The sequence below is a fragment of the Vipera ursinii genome (assembly GCF_947247035.1).
Source record: "Vipera ursinii genome assembly, chromosome: Z".
NCBI classification, from domain to species: Eukaryota; Metazoa; Chordata; class Lepidosauria; order Squamata; family Viperidae; genus Vipera; species Vipera ursinii.
The window spans coordinates 53,957,002-53,980,842 of NC_139517.1; the positions used below are offsets into that span (position 1 = coordinate 53,957,002).

Below are 23,841 nucleotides of genomic sequence, written 5' to 3' on the forward strand. Positions count from 1 at the left end.
AGTACAAGTCTCAAGCTACCACATTAGATATTTCCTCTCTTTTCCCCTTAGTATTTACTGTCTCATGTTTAAACTAATATGACTCTTATTATATCAATTAAATAAAAATAACATTCTTACATTTATCAGTAATTTTTAGCTTATCCTAGTTATTTTCACATTCAGTCTTTATAGACAATCAATGTCCTAATTAGTTTTTCACAATTTGTATTCCCATTAATATTTAAATTTAGCATTTAATATTTATAATTTCCAAGTTTTAAATAAGTTCCCTTTATCACAATTCATCACAAAGTCTAATATTCAGGATACCCATCTTATCTATTTGAATATATTCTATTTCTCACCATCTTACATCATCTGATTAATAATACAGTATAACAAACTTATTTTCTATTAATTTCCAGATGTCTTAAATTTAGTAACCAAAGTTTCTCTTGTTTCAACATCAAATACTTCTTGTCTTTTTCTCTTAATGTCTTCTATCTCATTTTTAAGCTAGTACAGTTCTTATTATATCAGCTAAGTAAAAACATGTTTATTACATTTATCAATCAATTTTTAGATTATATATTTTACTTTTACATTCAACCTTTATAAACAAATCAATATTCTAATTTAACTTTTAATATTTATACTTCCAAGTTTTAAATAACCAAATTTTCTTTATCTCAGTTCATAACACAATCTAGTATTCAAAGTACACATCATGTCTATTTGAGTATATTCTATTTTAATCCTTACTAATAAGTCAAAACCCCAATTTTCTTCAGCCTTATTCTAGCTTGCTTTCTTTGCCAACTCGCCTTCCATAACTGTGCTTTTAAGTCATCAAATAGCTCCCTCTGTTATTATGTATATATATTGTCTGAGATAAAAGAGGCCATCCAGTTGCCATTTTTGGGGAAGGGCTAACAAATCGTCTGTCTATTTTTCCATCTCGACGTAGTTGTCTTGAAGATGAGCTGTATGGGTTTTGGTTGAAACATCTAACTGTTATATATCCACTCATTGCCAAGCAGTTCAACAATATACTACAAGGAGAAGAAATTGTTTATCTTCCCTTTGGTTTGTTCTTCTTGATCCTCAGGTTTCTTCTTGTTTATGTAGAAAGTCTTTTCCATTTTCAGTGTTATCAGTCCCTTTTCTGAACTGAAGCTGTTGTTTTTTTAATTCATCTGCCAGAAAAACAAAATATTTCCTTTTTCTCAAAATTCTTGGGGGAATCTCTTTCAGAATCAAAACCTCTTGATTAGCCACTTTAAATCTATTATTGTAAAAAGCTTGAATGATCTCATTTCTTTCTCTTTGTAAAATACACAACCACATCTCTTGGCAGTTTTCTTTGCCTTGCAATCCAAGAATTAACACGGAATACTTTATCTATCTGCACAAAAAAATCTTCCGGTTGAATTCCCAAAATAGGCGCCAGAGCATCCACCAACATCTCCTCCAGATTTTCCTGTGGATTCTCTTTTAAACCTCTTATCCTCAGGGCAAACTCCATGTCTCTATATTGTGTCATCACCACTTCATCATCAATTTTTTCCATTTTATTCTCAACTTCACACATTTTAGCTTTCAGCATCAGATTATTTTGTTTCACTTCTTCCACACGTTCATCCAGACTCTCAATACAACCTGAGAGCCCCTGAAATGCCATCAAAATATCCTCCCGTATTTCCTTATTTTTTTCTTCAATAGGTTTTGCCACCTGCTCAGATATTTTTTCAGACTGAAGTTTTAAAGCATCTTTTAAAGAATCTTGTAAGTCTTTTAAAGTCAGTACAGGTGCAACAGCTGCGGCAGGTAACATCAAAGATTGAATTCCAGATTGCTGAACAGGCGATGGCCCCGGACTTTTAGAAACGGGAATTCTAGGCGGTTTGGAAGCCATTTTAACACCTAATTAACTTTTGTTGCACACTTTCACTTTTCCGCCCCACTTGCTATTGTAGTTTAGCTGTTAAATATCCCAGTGATAATCACTTTTAAACAGCTCCAAAGTTTAACAAAATCTTAAAGTTCTGAGAATCCACTTTGCATATTCCTCCTCAATATCCAATCACTTTCACTTTGAAGGAAAAAAAAGACACCAGCCAGATGCTTTCAATTCTTGTTACAAAGAATCACTCAGGCGCCATCTTCCCCTTCTTTCTTAAAACGATCGTTGAAACAGGGAAAAAGTTGAAGTTCCAGAGTTAAAGTCTTATACTTGCTGTTTATATTGCTCCTGCATCCACTCCGCCTGCATCAATTACTCAAAATAACATACAAATCCAGCAGGAGTGGATGCAGCGTCTTGTTCTGCTTAATAGCAGAAAAGTCCTCCGATCTGGAGTATTTTCCGGGCTTCGGGGGAGCTCTCACCCTTCAAGCCCCAGAATAAACATTCTGGGGCTCTAGGGGAGCTCTACCCCTACCCAGAGTCTCCCCTTCCCCTCTTCGCCCGAGGGGAAGAGTTTGTAAGCCGCGGAACAGCTGATTGTCAGCTGCTCTATGGCTTTAATGAAATCGGAAGGCTGGTGGTCGATCCCGACCGTCCACGCTGCTGAAGCGCCATCCAGAAGTCCTGTTAACTGTATTTATTGATCAGTTGAATCTTCTACCATAATAATCATAATCATAATCTATTAAAATCTGTGTAGTTGATTCTTTAGTTATAATCAAAATTTGGGTTCGTATATCTAGTCTGACTTCTTGTTCTTTTCTGTAGTTTCTTATTTCATCAGAAGCTGCAAGAATAGTTTCATAAATTGCTTTCAACATAAAGAGAATCTGTTCCTGAACTTCATCCATGTTCTCTTAGTGGTGTGTTAAATTAAAAGCTTTACAATCAGAGAATGAAAATAATTTTGTCACTGAGTATAGAACACAGCTGGGCTTCTCACAACTGATATCTGCCAAGGTTGCAAAAGTCTTATCTATAGTCTGGGCTTCAAGCCAAGTCTCTTTTAAACAATAAAAAGTTGTAATAGGTTTAGCCACAAGGTGTTGCCCATACCATTTAAAAGAAATCCAGTTAAAATCAGGTTATTCTTCCAGCGGTTTAAACTCCCTGGATAGTCAGTTGCTGCTGTTTTTAGAGGGTGGGATAGAATTTCCCTTCCCTCTCTCCACAGGGCGGAAAATACTTTGGGCAGCTTATACAGGTAGAAAAAATAGGATTAAAGAGAGGTTCAGATCTCACCCAGTCTCATCCACACTGCTTTATAGGTGTCTGGTAGTAAGTTTGACATCGGCTGTCTGCAGTCTAGTGATGGGACATCTTTCTATAGCCGGTCTTTCATCCGCTGGTTTGGAGGGCTGCCCTAGATCGAGCGGAAGGGCTACCGCCCTCCCACGATCAAGCAGGGATCCCTTTGTGCTTGTTGCCCCTACAGGGCGACTTTCAACCTTTTCCAGGGTCCCCCAGCGTTGTGAAATCGGACATGGAAGATGTAGTTTTCCTTTGAGTGGCTGCAGCAGCAAACCAGAAATACATGAGGTTTTTTTTACAACAAAGTTTTAAAATTCTGCAGACTATAAAACTAATTCTAATTAAACCCCTCCTAGCAATGATCTCCTGTCTATTTTTCACAAATTTTCCATGCAAACAAATATTTGTTGTACGTATTATTTAGTTTTGCTGGGATTATTTTGTACCAATTTGTTTTTTGCAAAATTCTATAATATAGCAGTTTACGGAATTCTATAATACAACAGTTCTTTTAATGACCCTTCAAAGTTACAACAGCATTGAAAAAATAACATGACTATTTTTCACACTTATTACTGTTGCAGCATCCCCATGGTCAGATAATTTACATTCGGATGCTTGGCAGCTGGTTCATATTTATGCTGGTTGCAGTGTTCCAGGGTCATGTGACCATCTTTTGCGAACTTCTGACAAGCAGAGTAATTGGGGAAGCCCGATTCACTTAACAACTGTGTTATTAATTTAACAACTGCAATGATTCACTTAACAAATGTGGCAAGAAAAGTTGCAAAAGGGGATAAAACTCACTTGACAAATTTCTCACTTAGCAACATAAATTCTGGGCTCAGTTGTGATCATAAGTCATTGACTACCTGTATTTTTACAGTATGTAAATAATAAAGTTAATATAAAATAAGAGAATGCAGTAAAATAAACCTTAGCAAATAAATCATATGTAGAAATTTTGTTCAAAATGAAAATCAGTTAAATCTAGATAAAACTTGAGAATTTTTATTTTTAAATTTTATCTGCTAATCTGGAAATCCAATTATAAGTCCATCCTGAATCATTTAAGCTCTTTGGGTTAGGCTTGTCACACCGGCATGGTTAGAGTTATTGTGAAAAAATTGCAGGAGAGAATGCTATCTACCCCACTGTTAACTCCTAAAGAAAAGATAGGATATACATTTGAATAATATTTTTTGGCTGCAAGGGCAATATTTCATACTAATGATGTATATATTTAAGTAGTTATATTTTAAATCCAATATATAATAATATATTTCTTTTATTTTAAGGCCATGGAACATCTTTTAATATAGACTGCAATGTCTGCTCATGTTTTTCTGGGAATTTGATATGCTCCACTCGTCAGTGTCTCAATGAATTAAGTTCAGAAGATGAACATCACCTATTTACAGGTACTGTTTTTAAATTTTAAGAAACTTTGAAACTTATCAGAAGCATTGTAATGCTGAATTTTGGTTTCCTCTGATGATACTTTGCCTAATATTTCCTGGGACAATTTTTTGTAGTCTGTTTGCCTTTGGATTTATTCAGATTGCCGATACAGAAGCAAATGTTTTGGGCTATAGCGCAGATTGCATACCACATGAAATAGATGAAATTCAAAACACACAGTTCTAGGGAGAAGAAAATTATAAGAATGTTAGGAAGCTATTTTAATGTATTTTTACAAACTTGTTTAAAAAGATTAATACCACTTGATATAACTATATTTTCTCAAAAGAAAGAAATGCTGTAATTAAAATGGAAAGATTGGGCAGAAAAGCAGTTGTTAATACAAATAAAAATTCTGTACACTGTCTACCTTCCTCATATTTAAAAAGTAGTGCTTCCACTGAAGTCAGTCTGGTAGATTTTTTTCCATTGATAAATATAACATGTTCCACACATGTTTCTGTACATTTGTATATGTATACATGCTAGCTAGAGGTTCACTTCAAAAAAGGGAGAATGAAAATTAATATTACTTGACTAAAATTCATTTCCTGCTAAATACACTTTGTATAAATTAAATGATCCTCATTTACAGATGTAGACCAAAATAATTCTCTCTCATCATAAATTCCTCACACACATAAACAAAGAAAAAAAAAAAGCTTATTTGCCTGCAACAGAATTGGGCAAGCATATACCATGTTTCCCCAAAAATAAGGCCTACCCTGAAAATAAGCCCTAGCTTGATTTTTTGGGGTGAGCCTAATATAAGTGGGGCGAGGCACACACCTAAAAGTCAAGATGGGGTGGGGGTATGGAGCTAGCCCATGTGCCCTGCATCCACTTACCTGGTAAACTTATCCTCGCCTACCCACTTCTTCTGTGGCGTCTTCTGCAGCTAGGCCTGTATTTCTCAGTCACAGGCCTTTCCAGAAGGCCACTGCAGCCGAGAACTGAGCTACGGATTGAATCCATAGCTCAGTTCTGCAAGTCCTACGCAGCCAAGGTACTCAGCTGCAGTGGCCTTCCGGAAAGGCCTGACTGCGAAATGCAGGCCGGAATGCATCTGCAGAATGCAGCTGCTCGTTCGGCTACAGAAAAAGTGGACTGGCTGGATGGAGCTGTCAGTGCTGGAGATGAGTGGAAAAGATACCTCCCCCTGAAAATAAGACCTGGTGCCTCTTTTGGAGGCAAAAAAAGAAAAAAGAAAAGAGCCAGTCTCATCTTCGGGGAAACACAGTATCTGTGCATATTTTGTGGCAAGTTTCCTTGAGTACAGTATGCACAGGTTGATTTTGTTTCTGGGATGGATCTATTTAACTTGTATTCCTTCCATAAGTAATGATAGACTGAAAACCTTGAAATACTGACTTATTTTTTCTTTCTGTTAGCAAAAATTGAATAGCTCAATGCAGACTCTCATGCTAGCCTACAAACATAAGAAATCTATTTCTTCTTACTCTATAGTAGATTCAATAGAATCTAGTAGCTGTTGCTCCTAGATAAGTATGATTGGAATTTCTAGACTTCATGAATTGAGTATTTTCATTTACAGAGTCCTCAATCCATAAAGGAGTTTCTCACTGTAGCTGTGTACTCTTTATATGAAAGATAAGTAGAGGTAGTGCTAATATGCTCATCCCACCCCTCTTGAAACTTTCTGTTTCAGCCATGTGCTTTCATTATTTGCATAGACTCCTATATATTCATACAGTAGTCCTCGACCTACAACAGGTTGTTTAGTGACCATTTGATGTTATAAATGTTACTTGTGACTCGGTTTCAAAGTAATGGCGGCTGCAACACCCTCACAGCCATTCATTCTTACAAATGATGCTGCAGCACTAACCAACTTACCTGTCCCTTTCCACTGGGTTCCTGCAACCACTCATCTACCCAGTGGAATGGGTAGATATAATGGGTCAAATCTTGCAAACTTCCAGCTTCCTTCCCACCCAGCAAGCAAGGGAGATCAGGGCAGATGGAGTTTCTAAACTCCAAAAAGAAAGAGGAGGTCAGAGCAAATGGAATTTGCAAATTTTGGCAAGGAAGGGGAGATCAGCCTCCGGGGAACAAGGAGGGAACCCACCCATGCACTTGCAGGACTCAAGCCAGCTCCAGGAAATACCCAACTTACTTTTCTGTTTTTTCATCTTCTGAGAGAGGTACCTGACCCAATACAGGATCAGTTTCTTACAGATTCATGTCAAACTCCTGCTATTTTGCAACAGGTTTTATTCTCTTGATACTAAAGGTAAAGGTAAAGGTTCCCCCGCACATGCGTGCTAGTCGTTTACGACTCTAGGGGCCAGTGCTCATCTCCGTTTCAAAGCCGAAGAGCCAGCGCTTGTCCGAGGACATCTCCATGGTCATGTGGCCGGCATGACTAGACGCCAAAGGCACATGGAATGCTGTTACCTTCCCACCGTAGTGGTCCCTATTTTTCTACTTGCATTTTTACGTGCTTTTGAACTGCTAGGTTGGCAGAAGCTGGGATGAGTAACAGGCACTCACTCTGCTACGCGGCACTCGGGATTCGACCCATCAAATTGCCAACCTTCTGATCAACAAGCTCAGCGTCCTAACCCACTGAGCCACCGCATCCCTTTCTTGATACTATAGAGGTTTTTTTTAAAAACAGGTGCCATAAACGGCAGAAACAAATGGAATCTTCTTTTTAAAAATGGAGCACTCACTTAATGAATGTCATGCAGTGCCTATAATGGACAGGCTCCATTACAGTTGTATCATGAGGAAAACCTGTATACTCATTCAACAGTGTCTACTTCTGTTACCATATTTTTATCCAGTGTAAGGTAATCCTTCCCTCAGATAATTATTTAAGGGACAAACGCCTCATCCTCCGTCAGAGAAAAATAACGAATGAATTTCTATAGCTGATGTAAATATAGTCAACATCCTAAACAAGGTTTAACTTTTTCAGGTCTGCCATGTAACTGCGCTGATCAGTTTGTCCCAGTATGTGGTCAGAATGGACGTACTTATCCAAGTGCATGTGTAGCACGTTGTGTTGGGCTACATGATAATCAGTTTGAATTTGGGTCCTGCATTTCTAAGGATCCTTGTAACTCTAATCCCTGCCCTAAAAATCAGAGGTAAATATTTAAGAAAATCTACAGAAATTATTTTAATAAACCAATTAACTTTTATGAAAAATAAGTTTTATCTTACTTAATTCTGGTTTACTGTTAACAGAAAAATATGAATTGTAGTAGTTTATATAATAGATATCAGTGTTATGTAAACTATTACAATTATTTTATGTCATGAATATGTAATATTAAAAGTTGAATTTTGAAAGAAAAGTGTCACAAAAATGTGATATTTAAATCCATGTGTTAATTAAAATGAAAAAAAAACTTTTAAAAGTTCTTAAACATTGTATGTGCTTTGCTTCCATGAGTTTAAAGATTTGGAAATCAGGATTAAAAGGCCATTTCTTGTTGAAAGAATCTCTTGTCAATGATCCAATTGTCTTCTTCAGTTTGATAAGTAGATAACTTTTCTGTAGGAACACCAGAAACTTTATTAAAAAGGAAGAAAGGAACAACATATTGAGGAACCAATTTGAGTGTCTAATCACTACGCCAGCTAGATGAAAAAGGATAGAAATTATTAAAGTTCAGCTATCTAGATAGTGCCCTAATGTCATATTTTCAGCAACTGAACTCCCATCAACTTTCCTCTTCTCTGACAACTTGAGAATCACTTTATGTTCCAGCTTAGATATCCAAATCAATTACAGCAGAAACTCCAGATAAAATTAGGGAGAAATCAAGAGTAGTATATTTTACTCCTGAGCAAACTGTTGAGAGGCTAGGGAAGGTCTAAAGCAGACATGTCAAACTTGTGACATCATGTGACGCCGCATAACTTATCGGGACTGTTTTGCCATTGCCGGCAATGGGGTGGGCACGGCTTCCACATCACACCTCCGGGTCACAGGCCGGCAGTTTGACACCCCTGGTCTAAAGGGAGCTTATGCTACAGGACTTCAGAATTTATATAAGTGTACTCAATAATCCTATTTGTTTCTTTGTAATTCCCCATGTTTATGTATAGACATTATAAGTTTTCCTCATCCACAGTATGATATGGAAAAATAAACCTTCTCATTAGTTTAGGGCAGACATGTCAAACACAAGGGCCGGGGGCCGGATTCGGCCCGCGAAGTGGTTTCATGCGGCCCGCGAAGCCATCCTGGAAACAGTGAGGGAACGGCCCCCACTGCCTTGGCCCTGGCCCAGAGACCCTCCTCCTGCCGGAGACCCTCAGATCTGTCCCACTCCTGCCCAGGCCCCCATAGGCACCCTTGATGCGAACGATGTAGAGCTGGCCACGCCCACCCAGTAGGCCATACGCACTCTAGCCACGCCCACCCAGTAGGCCACACCCACCCTGGCCACACCCACCTGGCCCCCTGAGGGCAACCGCCATGCTGATGCGGCCCTCCATGAAATTGAGTTTGACACCCCTGGTTTAGGGATTATGAGAGCTAGTTTGGTCTAGTAGTTAAGGCATTGGACTTGAAACTTGGGGGACCATAAGTTCTAATCTTGCTTTAGCCATGAAAGCCAGCAAGGTGCCCTTGGGCCAGTCACTATTTCTCAGCTCAGCCCATCTCACAGGGCTGAATCTTATTCCCCCCATGTTGAGCCACAGAAATGGTTCCCTTCTTTTATATTCCTCTGATGAAGCAATAATTTCCTTATCGCAAGCAAGCCTGGGAGTTTTCATATTCTGACTTATAACAACAGAAAGAAGCAACTTGTCATCAGTTACAATAAAATTAAAGAAATTGCTTCCTTCATTGTTCCAACCACAAGTCTTAGAAAATTAATGGCTTTGGTGTTGATCAAGTTATAATTAAAATACTAAGATGTCTCCTTTCAAACCTCAGGAACCTCAGATGATGTAGCACAAGAACATGGTTCACCACTGAGTGCCTGGCTTGAAACCTACCTGTTCTTCTCTAAATAGGCTTGGTTTCGATTCATTCAGAAAGTTTTGGATGTAAAGGTTTTGCATACAGTTTGCTTCTCACTATCAAAACAGATTGGTATATAGTCAGTAGATCCCTTCTTTGCACTTTTCTAAAGTCTCAAATCTTTTTTGTAATATGGTGACCAAAATTGGATGCAGTATTCCAGGTGTGGTCTTTCTAAGGATTTATAAGCAGTACTAATTCTTCATGTGATTTTGATTCTGTGTCTCTGTTTATACAACCAAGGATTGGCTAAGTTTTTGGTTGTTGCCACACACTGCTGGCTCATGTTTAAGTGATTGTCAATTAAGATCTCAAGGTTCTTCTCATAGTTATTGTTTTTGAGGCAATTTTTCTTATAAATGTACTTATACCTTTAGTTTTTTTCTGCCTAGATGTAAAACCTTTTCTCCACATTAAATTTCATACTGTCAGATAGGGTCCATTGTTCAAGTCTGTCAAGACTTTTTTGGATCCTGAGCTTGTCTTCTGAGATGTTGGCTATTCCTGCCAGCTTAGTGTCAGCTGCAAATTTGATAAGTTCCCTTTCTATTCCTTCATCCAAGTCTTTTATGAAAATATTGAAGAGTACTGGGCCTAAGACAGAATCCTGTGGTACCCCGTGGCTTACTTCCCTGCATGTAGATGTAGTATCATTAAGGATTACTCATTGAGTATGGTTTATCAGCCAGTTATAAATCCATCTGGTAGTACTGCTGTCTATCCCACATTTTTCTTTTTTAGCAAGAAGTAGGTTATGGTATACTTTGTCAAATGCCTTGCTGAAATCTAATTTACTGGTAGTTACTTTGTCAAAGAATGAAATAAAATTGGTTTGGCATGATCTGTCTTTGACAAACCTTTGTTAGGTTTTAATTATAACTTTATTTGTTTCTAGATGTTCACAGATCTGTTTTTTGATTATTTTTTCCAGTGTCTTCCCAGGTATTGATGTTAGGCTGATTAATCTGTAGTATACTGGGTCTGGTTTTCTTTTTTGAAGATGAGAACCTCATCAATTCTTTTCCAATCCTCTGGTAGTTCCCCAATGCTCCAGGATTTTTTAAAGATATGGTACAATGGTTCGGAGATGACATGTGCCAGCAACTTCAGAACACTGGAATATAATCCCACAGGTCCTGGTGATTTATATTCAAACAGGTGTTCTCTTACCATTTTCTTCCTTATTTTAATTTTTATTTCTAGTCTGTTTTTTACAATTATGTTTTTGGTAGGTTGGGCTATAGTTTCTTAAGGATACATAAGGATAACCTTACATACAGTTGCTTTAATCCAGTTGCTATGCAGGTTATCTAGGTTGGACTTATTTATAGCCCATGGTTTTGCAAGAGTAAGATGTTGTATCCTGATAAGTAAGTGTGGAAATCACAATATTTGGCAATAGCTCTCCATCCAACTTTGTAAATAGGGCTTCTGCATTGTAACATTCAGCCAGAGCTTGCAGTGTTATTTTTAAAGTAATATGGTTCTGAAAATGCAATATAGGTAGTCTCATTTAGCAATTGCCTTATACAGCAACTGTTCACAGTTATGATAATGATGAAAAAGTAACTTTGTGATAAATCCTTGCATTTACAAATCTCACAGATCTGCAAAGCAAAGGAAAGCTGAACTAAGATCATGAGCTTGGTCACAGTTTCACTTAGCAACCATTTTACTTAACTGATTTGCCATTCGGTCCCAATTGCTGAAAGAGGGCTATCTGTACTACCTTGTCTATGTATAAGAATTATTATATGCAGTGCTTTTTTTGTAAAGAAAAAAGGAGCCAGAATTCACACACATCATACAACCCGCCTTGCCTACCCTACAAAGTTCCATCCAAAAAAGGTGCCGGAACTCCGTTCTGGGCGTTCTATGACAAAAATAGCCCTGATTATATGTTTCTTTGCCAGCTGATGTTCTCATCTGCAGTTAAAACAGTTCACACGAACATGTTCTTCACTCCATTCATTTATTTATATCCCACCTTTATTATTTTCACAAATAAGTCAAGATGGTGAACATATCTAACACACCTTCTTCCCCCTACTTTCCCCCAAACAATAACCTTGTTAGGTGGATCGGGCTTAGAGAGAGTGACTGGCAGGTTCACCCAGCTGGCTTTCGTGGCTAAGGCAGGACTTGAACTCCAATCTTTTGCTTTCTAGCATGGTACCTCAACCACTAGATCAAACTGGCTATCTCTGATGGTTCATTTCAATTGGGGCTGAAATTTGTTATCTTCTAAGATGCCTCTTCATCCAATTTTGCAACAAAACTGATTGTAATTCAGCATTCCTGGAAAATGTCTTTACACAAGAAAAAAATCAAACCTCTTTATATTTTCTATCATTTCCTTAATTATAAAATACCTACATAAGCATCAAACATATCATTTGTTTCCTCATAATGTCCTAGGTTACTGTTCATTTGAGCTAGTTTAAAGTTTCTGTATGCACCACTATTATCTGTGATCTTTGGCCTCCTACCTTCAACCTGATAGATTTTAAGACAGGGGTCCAACTCCCAGTCTGTGGCCTGGTACCAGTCTGCAGCCTGCTGGGAACCGGGCCGTGCAAGGAGTGGGTGAGCACATGAAGCTCCATTTGTGCACGCGAAACCATTCTCTCCTCCTGTTGTTGCTGTTGTTGTTGTTAGTTGCGAAGTCATGTCTGACCCATCGCGACCCTATGGACAACATTCCTCCAGGCCTTCCTGTCCTCTACCATCTTCTGGAGTCCATTTAAGTTCACGCCTACTGCTTCAGTGACTCCATCCAGCCACCTCATTCTCTGTCGTCCCCTTCTTCTATTGCCCTCAATCTTTCCCAGCATTAGGCTCTTCTCCAGTGAGTCCTTCCTTCTCATTAGGTGGCCAAAGTATTTGAGTTTTAGCTTCAGGATCTGGCCTTCTAAAGAGCAGTCAGGGTTGATCTCCTCTAGGACTGACTGGTTTGATCGCCTTGCAGTCCAAGGGACTCGCAGGAGTCTTCTCCAGCACCATAGTTCAAAGGCTTCAATTCTTTGGCGCTCAGCCTTTCTTATGGTCCAACTTTCACTGCCATACATTGCAACTGGGAAGACCATAGCCTTGACTATACGCACTTTTGTTGACAGGGTGATGTCTCTGCTTTTTAGTGTGCTGTCTAGATTTGCCATTGCTTTCCTCCCAAGGAGCAAGTGTCTTTTAATTTCTTGGCTACAGTCCCCATCTGCAGTGATCTTGGAGCCCAGGAAAATAAAATCTGTCACTACCTCCATTTCTTCCCCATCTATTTGCCAGGAATTGAGAGGGCCAGATGCCATGATCTTGGTTTTCTTAATGTTTAGTTTCAACCTGTTGTTGCTACCGGATCCAGAAAGGTTGGGGACCATTGTTTTAAGAGAACTTGCACAAGTATTGAGTCCACATAAAGCTCTTTTATAAGAGAGTCTAACAAGAAGTCTAATTTTCAGCTTTTGTGTCTATACTTGGAACCAATTTTTGATAATTCTCCATTATTTTTTTCAATTTCTTCAGGTAAATTGGATTTTCAGGTTAAAAGACCATTCTCTTAGACTTAATCTAGTGATGCATGATTTTACCAAAAACCATTCAATTTTAATTCATCTGTTTACAAAGGGCTTTCCAACATTTATCTGTCTGGAATTTTGTCTATTAAGTATTTCAAATTCATCTGGAAAACTGCTTGATTAAAGCTTCAGTTCTATTCCTTGAAATTGTATTTCTTGCGACAAGCTGTGTATGCTATATGTGGAAACTTTGTGCCTTTTCAGTAAATCCTCTTTTCTTATAATAAATATTTTAAAACCAAATACTATCTTTTTCTAAAAGCTGTTGTATAACCATCCTGCTGATATTTCTCACTTCTCATTTATATCCAATTCACTGAAATATTCTCAGTCTTTGAATGTTCTCAATAAGTTATTTCTCCTGTCACAGTTTGTTGTATAGATCGAAGAACTGTATTAATTGCAATATTTTGCTCAGTGGATGATGGTACATTATTAATGTATACCATTGATTGTTTATAGCACGGTTCCCCAACCCCTGGGCAATGCCCACTACCAGGCTGCGGCCCATTTGGAACTGCTGTGTAAACATGTGTGCAGGTGGGCACACATGTATGTACAACCCACTCATGTGAGCAGTGGGCATTTGCATGCAAAGCCCCACTCACACAAATGGAGCTGTTCGCGCACATGGACCTGCCATTGGCATGGAACCATCCCCTCTCCCCCCACCAAGCTGGAAAGGTTGGGGACTGCTGGTCTACAGTATGCATCTGTATTGTAAACTATCTTACTTTTTGATGTATGCAGAGTAAATATATTTGAGTAACACAAAAATGGATGTTCTGGTTAAAGTTGATGTCTCTTGCAGGACTGATTTATTGCTCCTCCTAGCTTAACCTAGGTACCTATTCAACTTTCACCTGATAAATTTGCTTGTATGAGTGATGCAGAGAGAACATGATGAGGAATGTATTATTTACCTGTACTTGGTTCTTAATGGCCATTTTTGAATTTGCACAACTGGTCTACCTCCTTTGTAGATCCCTACAATAATCAATAGCCCTGGTTCTGAGAAAATTGCATTATTTCTAAAAAAAACTGAAGTGAGAGTGGAAGTCTTGCCTCTGAGCTTAGGTTTTGGAAATAGATTTCCTTTCTGAATTCTCTGTAGGTATTAAAAGTACCCAGAGAGACTTCCATGCAGGCCTAGGTGCTATCATATGTGTGATACAGTTAATTCTTGATTTAGAGTGGCACTGAAAAAGGTGACTTATAATTATTTTCACACTTATGACTGCTGCAGCATCCCCATGGTCACATGATCAACATTGGGAAGCTTGGCAATTGGGTCAGATTTATGATGGTTGCAGTGTCCCTGAGTCAGCTTTTGCAATCTTTTGACAAGCAATGTCAGTAGGGCAGCCAGGTGCACTTAACAATCTGTTACTAAATTAACACCTGCAGTGATTCCCTTAACAACTATGGCAAGAACGATCATAAAATTCAGTTAACAATTTTCTAATTTAGCAACAGAAATGTTGGGCTCTATTGTGGCATGTAAGTCGAGGACTATCTCTATATGGAAACCATAATATGACTATTTTAAAAAATCACAATTATTGATAATATAAACACAATTGGAGGATGTAATCCTCAAACAGGATATTGAACAACGAATATCAAATAGGACAGACATGTCAAACACAAGGCCCGGGGGCTGGATGCGGTCCGCGAAGTGGTTTCATGCGGCCTGCGAAGCCATCCTGGAAACAGTGAGAGAACGGCCCCCACTGCTTTGGCCCTGGCCCAGAGACCCTCCTTCTGCCAGAGACCCTCAGATCTGTCCCACTCCTGCCCAGGCCCCCATAGGCACCCTTGATGCGAACGATGTAGAGCTGGCCAGGCCCACCCAGTAGTCCACACCCACTATAGCCATGCCCACCCAGTAGGCCACGCCCACCCTGGCCATACCCACCCGGCCCCCTGAGGGCAACCGCAGTGCTGATGCGGCCCTCAGTGAAATTGAGTTTGACACCCCTGAAATAGGATATTGAACTACTCACTTCTGAGAGTGAGTTGTTTCATTTTTTTCTCTTTAAAACAAGGAATGTTAGAGCATACATAGCAATATGATAGAGCATATCAAAGCTCTATCATGGGATAGGTATTGTGCTATAAGAATTTATTTAGGATTGTTTATTAAATGACAAATAAGTAGCTTCTTTATATCTTTCTTTTAATAGTTTTGTTAATCTCATTCCCAGAAAGTAATATATCTGTGTCTATAAAGGTGATTTCTTTCAGACTGCAGGAATACTACTGAAAAATAATCTTAAGCAGCCAAATCTATGGAAGACTGTCCCTATTAATTAGAAGCAAAATTTAGGTAATGGGAGGGATTCTTAGTAAGAATCCTGAAAGATACTACCATTGTTCTGTTGGATCTAGTATACTGGATATGTTCATTAAAATTATATAATCTCTGTGAGTTGGGCAGCATCTATTATTATAATAACATAATAACATAACAAAATAGACAAAATAATAGAAAATAAAAAAGTTAAAGTCTTTGGGACTTTATAATTTAACAGATAATTATCGGCCACATAACACTTTTGATCTAATAATTATTAATTGTTAGAAAGAGAAAGAAGAGCGGATAGTGGACATGTAGTACCTGGAGTGAGCAGAATACGAGGAAATGAACTGGAGAAAATCACATAATATAAAGACCTGCAAATAGAAGTAAAATAACAGTGGCAAAAGAAAACAAAGATAGCACCAGTAGGAATAGATGCCTTGAGTGCAATCCCAAAACAAGTGGACCATAACCTGAAAACTTTCAGCATTGACAAAATCATCAGTCATTTACAAAAAGCAATTTTACATGAACATATTACACCCTTTAACAATACTTTTATTAAACAACATATATCCCAGGTGCTTGATAGGAGAATAAAAATGCCAAATTCGGTCTAAACGACTTGCTGAATGTGCAATCAACCATAATACGTATAGATAATATCAATAATAATAGGCATCTTGGGTGCAATTCAGAAACCACTGGAGCACCACTTGGACACAATTGTCATTGACAAATACCATCAGTCAATTGCAAAAAGCAACTTTACTTGGAATAGCTTATATTCTGTAACAACATCTTTAACTCTATCACATAACATCTGCCTATCACAGCCCCATGGAAGAACTGTATAGTTAGATAAAAATGCTAAATCCAGTCAAAACATCTGGCTGACCATGCGACCAATCATAATAGTTATATACATAAAGATGTGCATATAACAGCTATTAGTTCTTTGGCTGATATTGACCTTCATATGTATTCATTCTTCCCCAAAAGCCAAGTTCTTGTAATGTATCAAAGTGGTATCAGTGTGGATCCAAAGTGTGGCACTTCGTAATTGGCACATGTAACTGTGGTCAATGTGAAGAATTTCAAAGTGCCATCCAAGATTTTTGGCACCTAGTGTGTTTATAGTAAACTTCAATTTTCAGACTTCTGGTTTGCTATTCATGGAGGATTCATGGAGGCGAACTCCATCTTCAGCATCCAATTTCATGCCACTGGGGGACCCTGGAAAGGGTTGAAAGTCACCCTGTAGGGGCGACGAGTGAGGATGGGATCACAGCTTGATCATGGGAGGGCGGCAGCCCTTCTGCTTGATCCAGGGCAGCTCTTCAAACCAGCAGGGGGAAAGAATTGCCATCGCAATATGGCTTGTCATTAAGCTGCTGACAGCTGAAGTCAAAATGACTACCAAGCACCTTTAAAGCAACATGGATGAAACTGGGTGAGATCTGATCTTCTCTTTAAGACTCTAAATATCTTTCCTGCAAAAGCTGCCCTAAGTATTTTTCCTCTTGTGAGGAGAAAGGGAAGGGAATTCCTGCCCCACCCTCTAAGAACACCGGCGACTGACTACATAAAGGAACAAGATGCCAGCTTAGATATACAAACCCAGATCTTGACTACAACCAAAGAACTAACAATGCAGCAAGTAACAGGAGAAGTGGAATAACTAAATACTAACACAGAAGACACAACTGACCAACATATCCAGCCAACAGGAAAATTAGAAAAGAGAGTGACAACATTGAAAATGGAAAAGACTTTTTACATAAATCAGAAGAAATTTGAGGAAAAGGAAGGAGAACTGATTGAATGGAAGATAAATTTATCAGGACAATTATGGGAAATTGGAGTAATGAGGAGATTAAATGAATATAATTGGGCTAGTCCTTCCAAAAAATCTGTAATTAAATGGTCTTTCTTATTTCAAATAATACATATAACAATAGAGAGAGAACTGTTTGAGGATTCAAAAGTATTGACATGGAAGGTTAGTTGGCAAAGGAAAAAAGCCAGAGTAAGGCTGAAAGAAAGTAGGATTTTTATCTAGTAGAGGAGATTTTATACTATTGATTAGTCGGTTGAATATGGTGGAAAATAGATATTTTTTAGAAAATAAAGTAACATTATACTTGAGTAGGTAAGATGTAATTAAATTAATAGACTTTTTGTTTAATATGGTGAAAAATAGACAAGTTTTAAAAAATAGAATAAGATTATATGCAAATAGACAAGATGTGTAGTTAGAATTTTAGATTTTGTTATAAAAAAGAAAAAATGTACAAGTTAAGATAAGGGAAACTCTGGTCGCCTAAAGCTTGGAAATTATAATATACCAAATGTTAACTTGAATATTGAGGGGAAATTAAAGCCTTGAAAAAAAGCAATAACAGCACATTGATTGTATATAAGGATTGAATGCAAACACAATTAAGATACATATAAGCTAAAAACTATTGATAAATGTAACAAAGATGGTTTTACTTAGTAGATAATAAGAACTATATTAGCTCAATATGAGATAGTAGATATTAAGGGAAAAAGAGAGGAAATATTTGATGTTGTAACTTGAGATTTGTGCTAAAGATTTATGTTGTTGTTGTTGTTAGTTGCAAAGTCGTGTCTGACTCATCACGACCCCATGGACAACATTCCTCCAGGCCTTCCTGTCCTCTACCATCTTCTGGAGTCCATTTAAGTTCACGCCTACTGCTTCACAGTGACTCCATCCAGCCATCTCATTCTCTGTTGTCCCCTTCTTCTCTTGCCCTCAACATTTCCCAGCATTCGGCTCTTCTTCAGTGAGTCCTTCCTTCTCATTAGGTGGCCAAAGCATTTGAGTTTCAACTTCAGGATCTCGCCTTCTAAAGAGCAGTCAGGGTTGATCTCCTCTAGGACTGACCGGTTTAATCGCCTTGCAGTCCAAGGGACTTGCAAGAGTCTTCTCCAGCACCATAGTTCAAAGGCTTCAATTCTTTCAGGCTTTTTTATGGTCCAACTTTCACAGCCATACATTGCAACTGGGAAGACCATAGCCTTGACTATATGCGCTTTTGTTGGCAGGGTGATGTATCTGCTTTTTAGTGTGCTGTCTAGATTTGCCATGGCTTTCCTCCCCAGGAGCAAGCATCTTTTAATTTCTTGGTTGCAGTCCCCATCTGCGGTGATTTTGGAGCTCAGGAAAATAAAATCTGTCAGTACCTCCATTTCTTCCCCATCTATTTGCCAGGAATTGAGAGGGCCAGATGCCATGATCTTGGTTTTCTTAATGTTAAGTTTCAAGCCAACTTTTGCACTCTCCTTCTTCACCCGCAACAAGAGGCTCTTTAGTTCCTCTTCACTTTCTGCCATTAGAGTGGTATCATCTGCATATCTTTTGACCCCAAACCACCCCAGTGATGCCCTCGACGTGATGTCCCATTGCCTGGAGGCGGTTCGGGTCTGGATGGGGAGGAACAGACTTCAGCTCAACCCTGACAAGACTGAGTGGCTGTGCGTTCCGTCATCCCGGGACATTCAGAATATTCCACCTCTTTCTATGGGGGGTAAGTTTTTACCCCCCGTAGATAGGGCTCGCAACTTGGGAGTCCTCCTAGATTCACGGCTTACTTTGGAAGACCATATAGTAGCCATGACTAGGGGGGCTTTCGCCCAGGTTCGCCTGGTGCGCCAGTTGCGGCCCTATCTGGACCGGGATGCCCTGTGTACGGTCACTCATGCGCTCGTGACCTCTCTGGACTACTGCAATGCTCTTTACATGGGGCTTCCCTTGAAGACTACTCGGAGGCTCCAACTGGTACAGAATGCAGCCGCGAGAGTTGTCTTGGGAGTTTCCCGGTACTCCCATGTTACACCTTTGCTCCGCGAGCTGCATTGGTTACCAGTTGTCTTCCGGGTGAGATTCAAGGTTTTGGTAATGGTCTTTAAGTCCCTACATGGCATGGGTCCGGAGTACCTCAGGGACCACCTGCTGCCGGTGTCAACTTCCCTCCGCCCTGTGCGCTCCCACAGAGAGGGCCTCCTCAGGGTGCCTCCGGTCAGAGAATGTCGGCTGGTGGCCCCCAGGGGGAGGGCCTTCTCTGTAGGCGCTCCGGCTTTATGGAACCAGTTGCCGGTCGAGCTCCGGACGGCACCGGACCTTCGCTCCTTCCGATGCGGTCTGAAGACCCATTTATTTGAACAAGCTGGCCTGGCCTGATGGGGGATGTTAGGGTTTTTAATGGGGTTTTATACTGTTATTGTTTTTATCTGGGCGATTATTTAATTCCTTTTAATTTTTGTATTCTCTATTTATATGTGCCCTGTTCACCGCCCTGAGTCCTTCGGGAGAAGGGCGGTATACAAATTTAATAAATAATAATAATATCTTAGGTTGTTTATATTTCTCCCGGCAATCTTAATTCCAACTTTTGATTCATCTAGCCCTGCCTTTCTCATGATGTGCTCTGCATATAGGTTAAACAGGCAGGGTGACAGTATACAGCCTTGCTGGACTCCTTTCCTAATTTTGAACCAATCAGTGGTTCTGTGTCTAGTTCTCACTGTTGGTTCTTGACCCGCATATAGGTTTCTCAAGAGACAAATAAGATGGTCTGGTACTCCCATCTCTGACCTTGCCACAATTTGTTGTGATCCACACAATCAAATGCTTTAGCATAGTCAATGAAGCAGAAGTAGATTTTTTCTGGAACTCCCTAGCTTTCTCCATGATCCAGTGTACGTTGGCAATTTGATCTCTAGTTCCTCTGCCTCTTCAAAATCCTGCCTGTACTTCTGGTAGTTCTCAATCCACATACTGCTGGAGTCTAGCTTGTAGGATTTTCAGCATAACTTTACTAGCATGTGAAATGAATGCAATGGTGCGATAGTTTGAACATTCTTTGGCACTGCCTTTCTTTGGAATTGGAATGTAAACTGATCTTTTCTAGTCCTGTGGCCACTTGAGTTTTCCAAATTTGCTGGTAAATTGAGTGTAGCACTTATATTGCATTGTCTTTTAAGATTTTGAATAGCTCAGTTGGAGTACTGTCACCTCCACTAGCTTTTTTGTTGCTCAGCTTTCCTAAGGCCCACTTCACTTCACATTCTAGGATGTCTGGCTCGAGGTCAGTGACCACCTCATTGTGGTTATCAGGGACGTTAAGCTCGTTCTTTATAGTTCTTCTGTGTAATTTTGCCACCTCTTCTTAATCTCTTCTGTCTCTGTTAGGTCCCTGCAATTTTGGTCTTTTATCATGCCCATTTTTGCATAAAACGGTCCCTTCATCTCTCCAACTTTCTTGAGGAGATCTCTGGTCCTCCCTATTCTATTGTTTTCTTCAATTTCTTTGCACTATTCATTTAAGAATGCATTCTTATCTCTTCTAGCTATTCTCTGGAATTCTGCATTCAATTGGGTGTATCTTTCTCTTTCTCCCTTGCCTTTTGCTTCCCTCCTTTCCTCATCTATTTGCAAAGCTTCCTCAGACAGCCATTTTGCTTTCTTGCATTTCTTTTTCTTCGGGATGGTTTTAGTTGCTACCTCTTGTACAGTGTTGCGAACCTCCGTCCATAGTTCTTCAGGCACTCTGTCTAACAGATCTAATTCCTTAAATCTGTCTGTCACCTCTACTATTCATCAGGGATATGATTTAATTCATACCTGAGTGGCCTAGTGCTTTTCCCTACTTTCTTCAGTTTAAGCCTAAATTTTGCAATGAGAAGCTCATGGTCTAAGCCACAGTCAGCTCCTGGTCTTGTTTTTACTGACTGTATAGAGCTTCTCCATCTTTGGCTGCAGAGCACATAGTCAGTCTGATTTCTGTATTGACCGTCTGGTGATGTCCATGTGTAGAGCCGTCTCTTGGGCTGTTGGAAAAGAGTGTTTGCTATGACCATCGTATTCTCTTGACAAAATTCTGTCAGCCTGTGCCCTGCTTCATTTTGTACTCCAAGGCCAAACTTGCCCCTTATTCTGGTTATCTTTTGGCTTCCTACTTTAGCATTCCAATGCCCCATGATGATAAGGACATCGTTTTTGGGTGTTAGTTCTATAAGGTGCTGTAGGGCTTCATGGTACCAGTCAGTTTCACCCTCTTCAGCACCGGTGATTGGGGCATAGACTTGGACTACTGTGATATTGAATGGTTTGCCTTGGATTTGAACTGAGATCATTCTGTCATTTTCAGGATTGTATCCCAGTATTGGTTTTCCTACTCTTTTATTGACTATGAAGGTTACTCCATTTCTTCTGAGGGATTCTTGCCCACAGTAGTATACCTGATGGTCATCTGAATTAAATTCACCCATTCCTGTCCATTTTAGTTCACTGATACCTAAGATGTCGATGTTCAGTCTTGTCATCTCTTATTTGACCACGTCCAGCTTTCCTTGATTCATGGATCTTACATTCCAGGTTCCTATGGAGAATTATCTTTACAGCATCGGACTTTTCTTTTACCACCAGCCATATCCACAGCTGAGCATCCTTTCAGCTTTAGCCCAGTCGCTTCATTCTTTCTGGCGCTACTAGTACTAGCCCTCTGCTCTTCCCCAGTAGCATATTGGACGCCTTCCAACCTGAGGGGCTCATCTTTCAGCATCATATCTTTTGGACTTTTGGTACTGTCCATGGGGTTTTCATGGCAAAGATACTGGAGTGGGTTGCAATTTTCTTGTCCAGTGGATCACGTTTTGTCAGAACTCTACTATGACCTGTCTGTCTTGGGTGTCCTTGCATGGCATAGCTCATAGCTTCATTGAATTATGTAAGCCCCTTTGCCACGACAAGGCAGTAATCCATGAAGGGGAAAGATTTATGTATGTTATTGAATTATTACTACCCAGCCACCACGTTGCTTTTTAAATGTTTAATTGTAAAATTAGAAAACTAATAAAATATTATATTAAAAAACCTTCAATTTTCAGATCCTGATACTTTCTGATCTTCTCTATTCTACTATCTCCTGATATTGCCAAATCACTTATCCACACTTTCTTCTTTTAAAGAAGTTAAACAGTTAAATCTGGTATGTTATGGACTAAGACTTTATCAGTTTGTATTCAGAAATCCCACAATATTTTAATCCGCACATTTTTGACTACTATCTCAATTTTGTAGTCCAACCAATTTTTCATTATTGACACATGATAATTTTCACAGATGTTCCAGTGATCATTTTGGCAACAATGTTATTATTTGTAATTAGTTTGAGTGATTGTCTTGCATGATCTCAGTATATAATCTACTGTTTCTTTTGCCTCTTTGCATAATCTGCACTTTTTCAATTCTGTCCTTGATTGCATTAGTTCAAATTATATTGGAACTTGAAGATGTCTTCCCCTAAAGTCCCCATGACCTTCACCTTATTTTTGTTTGTGGAGCCTTACATCATTGCTCTTTCAGAAGGTTATGGGATAAGGTGCTTTTTTATTCCATCCTCATGCTGGGATTTTACTCCTCAATCTTCTCTGGAAGGAAGCATTATAAACTAGGGATGTATGTGTTTTATTGTGGTATGGTATGGTATATATATGTTGCTTATTGCTATTTTCAACTTAGGTTTTTTAGAATATGTGCTAAATTGCCTAGAGTTGTTTGGATGAATGAGGCAGTACGTAAATTAAATAAATATTGCCAAAACAGTTGATATTCCAAAATCCCACTTTCCCCCCAAAAATAATTAAGAGAAATGGGAAATTTACTGTAGCTAATGATTAAAGGCAATGAATCAGTGTTTTGGTCTGCTGGTGTCAAATCAATACTGCTTTCTTTATTCTGGAATCCTTGTTATTGTTATGATTACAGAAAGGCAGGAATAGAAATATATTAAAATCATAGAAACAGAAGATCCAATTTGTGCTGGTGGATCCAATACCCTGCTTCCATGGTGGCAAACCTATGGCACGTGTGCCACAGGCAGCACGCAGAGCTTTCTCTGTGGGCACGCATGCCACCGCCCCAGACCTAAGCCTTCAGTCCCATCCATGAGCAACCTGCGTCAATACTTACACAGGGTAAGGTTGCTGTGCCCTCCACCGCCTCCCTAAGTTTTTTTTACTAACATTTCTTTCAGCTGCATTCTGTTTCTCTGTTTGCTTCTCAGCCTTTGCCACGTGTTTGTGGGACTATAGGTTAAAAAAAATTCAATCAGACTTTCTAACTTCTTGCAAGATCTCGAGAAGTTAGAAAGTCTGATGGAACTTTTTTTTTTACCAATAGTCCCACAAACACGCGGCGAAGGCTGAGAAGTGAACGGAGAAATGGAATGCAGCTGAAAGCCAAGTTAGTAAAAAAAATGATTGGGGG

At 39.2% G+C, this 23,841-nt stretch overlaps 1 protein-coding gene across 1 annotated transcript in view; it reads left to right on the forward strand.

Moving 5' to 3' along the window:
- RECK (reversion inducing cysteine rich protein with kazal motifs) overlaps positions 1 to 23,841 on the forward strand; it is a 278,973-nt gene that overhangs the window by 216,631 nt on the left and 38,501 nt on the right. Inside the window, exons 15-16 of the mRNA XM_083377076.1 lie at positions 4,498 to 4,620; positions 7,605 to 7,776. Coding sequence (XP_083233202.1) covers positions 4,498 to 4,620; positions 7,605 to 7,776 — 295 coding nt within the window. The remainder of the gene's footprint in view (positions 1 to 4,497; positions 4,621 to 7,604; positions 7,777 to 23,841) is intronic.